General features: G+C 41.6%; 1 protein-coding gene across 1 annotated transcript in view; it reads right to left on the bottom strand.

Annotated features, from left to right (window-relative positions):
• enpp6 (ectonucleotide pyrophosphatase/phosphodiesterase 6) overlaps positions 1–5,129 on the bottom strand; it is a 23,317-nt gene extending 18,188 nt beyond the window's left edge. Inside the window, exon 1 of the mRNA XM_023992221.2 lies at positions 4,832–5,129. Within this exon, the coding sequence (XP_023847989.1) occupies positions 4,832–5,069 (238 nt within the window). The 5' untranslated portion in view covers positions 5,070–5,129. The remainder of the gene's footprint in view (positions 1–4,831) is intronic.
• Positions 5,130–7,283: the final 2,154 nt, after the last annotated feature.

Here is a 7,283-nt window from a genome sequence, read left to right as displayed (position 1 = left end):
GGTGAGCTAAACTGAAGTGAGCTCAACTTGAATTGTCCTGCGCACGCCAAAAAAAAGTGTTAAACGGAAGCCCATGTTCGAATTTGGCTTCTACCAATCACATTCAAAAGCCAAATGTCATTGGCCAGACATTCTTTATTGTTTGTATTCTCCTTGGTGTCCGTTGTCCTCCAGTGGCATAGCAGCTAAAATGGCCCTTTCCTAATTAACCTGGATGGACAGATAAATTTAAGTAAAACCACAGTCCAAATCCCTGTGTAGGCTACTAGCCAGGATCACAAATGGCGCTTTCTGATCGCAACCATAAATTCCTACATTTGGTAGTGCCCCTAGCCTGGGGGGGGGGGTGAGGATGAAAGTTAAATAGTAGCTAGAAGTAAGTACGGCTAATGTTAACTAGCTGGCCGGGTGCATTGTTGCCCATGAATAAAAGCTTAGGGCTAGCGAGCAAGCATTTTGCCAGGTAGCTAGGACAAAAAACGAATGTTGAGTCCATGGTACGTGTTCGGCAACATGAAAGAGAGATGGATGGATTTCGCGTTTCTCTACAAGTAGGGTGAGTCAAACTGTTTTTGCTACTTGCACCGCCCGCCACACGCCCACACCACAGAAATCATCATTAGATTAGATGATGTTATGAAGGAATAGTGGAGGTAGCTCCTGTTTCTTTGCGAAACTTGCTGTAACTCTGGTTTCCAAATCAATAGTTGTAGTAGTCCGAAAAATGTTGGAAACATTACAATTGCTTGACAATTACTGTAGTCATGTTACTTTGTTACAGCAATATGCCTTGTGAAACTTCACTAGACAGATGTTGCGCTCCGTTTTTGGTGATGGAAACAAAAAGTGTGGTTGAATTTATTCTGCACATGTGTCTCTTTTCTTGTCTTGGCCTTAGGCCTATTTATCACGTGTCAATGGCATATTAATTAACAGGTTATAAGGCAAACAATGCCATTGTGACAACACAAAGGTTGTACTATTGCGCATTTTTCTCCTGGCTTGGCTCCTACCCCAGTGATTTTAACAAACCGCTACCATACTGGTTCCTCACCAATTTGGTGACAGCTAGCAAGATGTACACAGCAGAGCGAGAGAAAGAGAGCAATGACGTGGCACACATATCTGCCCACATGTGACGTAGTACGCAATTTTCGGGGGCCACTCTTGCTTTTAGGAACTACAAAGAATACAAAAGTACCAGAGAATGTCTTTAATAAATAAAGCAGGACAGAAAGAAGTACTCTCTCCATGTGTTAGAAAACCTGCAGTCTGTAACAGTAAAGCTCACAGGTAGAGCTCCAGCCACTTGGCTCTTCTGAAGAAGCACCCTTCCTGACCCCTCCAAAAATCACCAGTCTCTGAAAGCTCCATCAGCCTTTGAAATAGCTCCTCTGCCATGGTTAGCCGTCTAGCCCGGCGTGACTGGAGGGCCCTGTGTCAGATGCCGGCGTGACTGGAGGCCCTGGTGTCAGGATGGCCCGGGGTGACGGCGAGGGCCCTGTGTCAGAATGGGCCTTTGGTCAGCCTCTGTTTTTGGTTACGTTTGTTAACACGGTGCACAAAATGATGGTAGTAGCCTAAAGCCGAGGCTTTTGTGGAGGGGATGTTGCCTCTACGCAAAAACAATCTTACATCAGCCAAATCATCCACAAAGTGATCCGGTGATTTGGGAGGATTTGACAGAATCTGTTGTCTTTTGGGCTTTACTGCTTGCCCCTCTGCTCTCGTCCTGCAGGGTTCAGACCTGGAGTTGGAGATAGCCTACAGCCGCTGCTGAGGAGCCATACAGCCCGAGGGCTGTTCAATCACTGAAGTTACTACCTACATCTGTTGTTAATGTCACTAACTACACTGTCATTGATGTGTGTCGTTCACCTGCCAGTACTCTGAAGAGGTCCAGTTTTGGACTAGAGAGAACTGTTCATGTGCAAAGCAAGTGTGTTGTTAAGTACAACTACCGTTCAAAAGTTTGGGGTCACTTGTTGTCCTTGTTTTTTAAAGAAACACATTTTTAGATCCATTAAAAAAACATGCAAATTGGATCTAGAAATACCAGTGTGACATTGTTAATGGTCAAAATGAGTATTGTACCTTGGAAACACCCTTTCCCTCCTGGCAAACCAACTGTCTATATTGTGCTCTTAATATGTTATTGAGTGGAGAACAAGGGACAACCAGAGCCATGTATCTAGAGAGTTTGGGGGCGCCAAATTTGAGGGTTTTCCTGTTTCACTTATTGCTTGATGCCATTCACATGACACATCAATTCTATGGACAGCCATGTTAGCGCCCCATAAACCATACATGGGAAATATTAAACAATTGCAATGTCACATGAACTGTCTAGAATTAGAACAATATAAAAATAATCTCTCATAAAACTTGGCCTAACTTTAAATAGTATACAGTTGAAGTGGGAAGTTTACATTAACTTAGGTTGGAGTCATTAAAGTCGTTTTTCAACCACTCTAGCCAATTTCTGTTGCCAAACATTCAGGACATCTACTTTGTGCATGACAATATTGTTTAAGACAGATTATTTCACTGTTTCACATTTCCAATGTGTCAATAGAAGTTTAGATACATCTAAATTGACCGTGCCTTTAAACAGCTTGGAAAATTGCCAGAAAATAGGTCCATGGCTTTAGAAGCTTCTGATAGGCAATTGACATCATTTTGAGTCAATTGGAGGTACTCTGTGGATGCTTTCTCAAGCCTACTTCCAAATTCAGTGCCTCTTTGCTTTGACATCATGGGAAAATCAAAAAGAAAATCAGACAAGACTCAGAAAAACAATTTGTAGACCTCCACAAGTCCTGCGTTCCTCCTTGGGAGCAATTCAAACACCTGAAGATACATGTTCATTGCGTCAACAATAAGTACACAAGTATAAACACCATGGACACACGCAGCGTCATACCGCCTCAGGAAGGTTAATGCCTTCTGTCTCCTAGAGATAAACGTACCTTTGGTGCGAAAAGTGCAAATATATACCCAGCAACAACAGCAAAGGACCTGTGAAGATGCTGGAGGAAACAGGTTAATAATGATCTATATCCCACACTAAAACGCGTCCTTTATCGACATAACATGAAAGGCTGCTCAGCAATTGAAGAAGCCACTGCTCCAAAACTGCCATAAAAAAAGTGAGACGACGGGTTGCAACTGCACATGGGGACAAAGATTGTACTTTTTGGAGAAATGTCCTCCTGGTCTGATGAAACAAAAATACAACTATTGCATAAATGACATCGTTATGTTTGGGAGAAAAAAGGGGAGGCTTGCAAGCCGAAAAACACTCATACCAACCGTGTAAGCACGGGGGGGGCAGACATTGTTGTTTGTCGGGGATGCTTTGCTGCAGAGGACGGTGCACTTCACCAAATAGAATGGCATCAGTGAGGAAGAGAAACTGATGTGGATATATTGACAGCAACATTCTCCAAACATTCAGTCAGAAGTTAAAGTTGGTCGCGCAAATGGGACATTTCAATATGGGACAATGACCCAAAGCATACTCTCCAAAGTTGTGGCAAAATGTGGCAAAAAAGGACAAAGTTCAAGGCTATTGGAGTGGCCATCCACAAAGCCCGACATCAATCCTATAAGACAAATTGTGTGGGCAAGAACTGAAAAAGTGTGGTGCGAGCGAAGGATGCCTACAAACCTGACTCAGTTACACCTGCTCTGTCAGGAGGAATGGGGCCAAATCAACCCAACTTATTGTGGGAAGCTTGTGGAAGGCTACCTGAAACATTTTACCCAACAATTTAAAGCCAATGCCACTACATACTAATTGAGTGGATGTAAACTTCCTGACCCACTGGGAATGTGATGAAAGAAATAAAAGCTGATATCAATCATTCTCTCTACTATTATTCTGACATTTCACATTCTTAAAATAAAGTATGATCTAAACAGGGAATATTTACTAGGATTAAATGTCAGGAATTGTGAAACTGAGTTAAATGTATTTGGCTAAGGTTTATGTAAACTTGACTCCAACTGACATTCCGTGACATTAGCATTGTTAATATTTCCATGTAATGTTAATGGGGCGCTAACATGGCTGCCATAGAATGTTGTCGTGTCATGTGAATGTACCATGATGCAGAACACCTCATTGGCCAACTCTCTAGATACATGGCTCTGGTTGTCCCTTGTTTTCACTCATACATATGTAAATGGGACAATAGAGACAGTGTGGTTGCCAGGAGGAGAGGGGCGTGGGTTCTTTTACTGATGAGGCAGAGTTCTACTGCTCGAGGACCCAGGACAGCTGTGCCAGGCTCCTGTCCATCAATGGATGTATTATACATCATCACTGAATTAGGCTACTAGCAATGTCTACACAAGGATTTCAGAGAATGGCCTACTTATGAAATGTCATCTGCGTTCCATTCCATGGTGTAAAGTTTACTTCAGTAATTGTTGGGTTGATCATTTGTCAACCTAAGTTAACAAATCATTAAATACCAATGTGTCATTCTGCAACAATATTGATGAGAATGATTGACCAATTATTGTTATTTCAGTGTTGCCACAACAGAGTACAAAAGGCTACTTTACAACTTTGTACATAAACATCAAAGTTTAAACTCCACTGTCACTACTTCCTATTTGTTTCAGGCAAGCAATAAAGGTTCAAATGGATTGCAACTGTGAACTTACTGTTAGTAACACTGTATGTCCAAGATAACAAATAAATGGCTCAAGTTCGTAAAATCTTATTTGGTGATCATCATGGTCAACCTTTCATAGCCTAATCTATTATTTTTTCACTGCTGTAACTTTGAGGCACAGTCAGTCAAAGGTAAAATCATCTCACCTGTCATTAGTGAGTAGTAATTGGGGTATGAAAGGCTGGGGAAATCGGGGGTCATATAATCCACTTTGACCCCGTTATCCATAATCTCTTTAAACCCAGGCAGGTTTTGCAGATCGTCCATGTAATCATATCGAAAACCATCGATGAGGAACACCAGAAGTTTGCGGCTGGCGAGGCAGGATCCCGACAAAAGCACTGCGAGAATGGCGATAGCGCACGCCAGGCTCAGTCTGGACATGATGGCTCGTGACGGTCCACTGATACGCACATGTAACGGTACTGAACGCTGCGAGCGGGGGCAGGGCCCCAATATGAGTAGGGGAGGGGCTAATGGCATTGTTAATAGGGCTAGGCCTACTGCAGTTTGAGAATGAAAGTCCATGCACTCAGACTCACTCTAAGGAAAAACAACGTTAAGGCTATTCTTTCTTTTGTTAAAAATATTTAATAAGGGCCTAGGCTTATTTGATTTTTGTATTTAATAATTGTGATTTTTTTCTTTTATAATTTCTACAGTGGAAAATTAAAGTGACACCCTAAAGCCCACTGTAACATATGGAGCAAATTATATTTTTCTGTCGAATAAATATTGACATTTCAAATAGTTGGATCAATCAAATGTCATTGGATTATTGAAGACCAAGTTCCATATAATATCAATCAATGATGTATTTAATACCCACAAAGCATTTTTACTCTAAACCCGTAATATAAAACAATCACCAGCAGAGTGTGCTCTTCTCATATTGTCCACGGAACACTTGTTCAACACGTTATACAACGGGTGGGTCTAATCCTGAATGCTGATTGGTTAATACCACTATCCATCCTGTTTCTATCCACAAATTACCACCGGCTAAATCTAATTCAAAATGCCATTTACTCTGTTCCATCTGACTGTGCAATCACTGTCTCAGCCTAGCAAGGCACTTTATAAACTTGATCTCCACTATAAAAAGCATCTAGACATTATCTAATTTTTTTTAGACTAACATTAGTTTTCAACAGCAAAGATCTGTATAACCGTCTCTCCGACAACATTATTACAATATTTTAAATTCGATCTCCACTGTCCCATAGTAATGAAAGTGCGGGATGAGAAAGGCAGACAGTTAGCGTTTCCCATCCAGTCGAAATCATGAATCAGCTGGCATCATTTTAATGGATATTTACAAATGAATGTCAATTGAAAAAAGGTCAAACGAAACAATGTGCAGCTAGTTTGCAGTCTTCCAGCTTCAATTTGAAGTGATTGTGTTAGTTGTGTTGTTGGCTAGCTCCTCTGAACAACGGTGTCCTGAGGAGAGAGCACATTTCTATGCCAGGTGAAATCGTGCCTCATTAGCTTATTGGTATGGATGTATCCAAAAAATGCACTCGAAAACAGCTTATGCAAATGCAGCTAATTTGCTGTTTATCAGTCTGCACTATTTGATGTGACTAAGTTAGCTGTAGTTGCTAGCAAGTGATAAGAACGTTGCCAGCCAGTATGGCAATAGAAACATGTAGAGGAACAACTGGGTCGCGTCCATAGATACAGAACAAAAAGACTTAACTGTGCCGCGTCTCTGGCAACTGAACCGATGGAAGGAACGACCCAGCAGGCTTGGGTAGCAACCCCAGATTTGTGTCGGGACTATATCTTGTGCAGTGGAAATTTTAGCATGTAAATCTTCGTGGGCAAAGAACACAACACTAAACAATACATTAATTACACTATAACGGCGACAAACAGTGCCCCAAACTGTTAGGGCCACATACAACTGTATGAACAGCAGAGTCCCAACACCTTACCACTGCTACACCTGGCTATCAGCGGAGCCTTGTCTGGCAGCGAAACAGTTCATTCAGCCTCTGTAACGATTGTTCATCTGGAGAAGGAGAGGAGGACCAAGGTGCAGCATGGTAAGTGTCATATTTTTTTAATAAAATACAAAAACACTTGAAAAACGACAAACGAACAGTCCTGAAGTGAAACAAAACACTAAACAGGAAACAACCACCCACAAACAAGTGGGAAAACAGGCTACCTGAATATGGATCCAATCAGAGACAACGATAGACAGCTGCCTCTGATTGGGAACCACACCAGGCCAAACACACAGAAACAGAAAACCTAGACCTCAACATAGAATACCCAGACATAGAATACCCACCCACATCACCCTGCCCAAACTAAAAATAGAAACATACAAGCAATCTACGGTCAGGGCGTGACAGCCTCATTTGCTGCCTTTAAAAAAAACATAGCTGAAATGGCTATTAATTAAACAAATGTGGTTTCTACTGACAATTGAGATGTACAAAATATTGGCATAAGGGGACGACAAGCGGATAAGAGGCATCCGTAATTTTGATTAAGACATTAATGAGTGAGCTAGGACGGACTAGGATAAATACAGGGGGCATATTAGCAGACAATGAAAGCTCTTACAATATTCAATTTGGCAGT

The sequence above is a fragment of the Salvelinus sp. IW2-2015 genome, linkage group LG8 (genome assembly GCF_002910315.2).
Source record: "Salvelinus sp. IW2-2015 linkage group LG8, ASM291031v2, whole genome shotgun sequence".
NCBI lineage: Eukaryota > Metazoa > Chordata > Actinopteri > Salmoniformes > Salmonidae > Salvelinus > Salvelinus sp. IW2-2015.
Note: the sequence above shows the minus strand (reverse complement) of the source record. Positions and strands in the feature narration are given on the sequence as shown.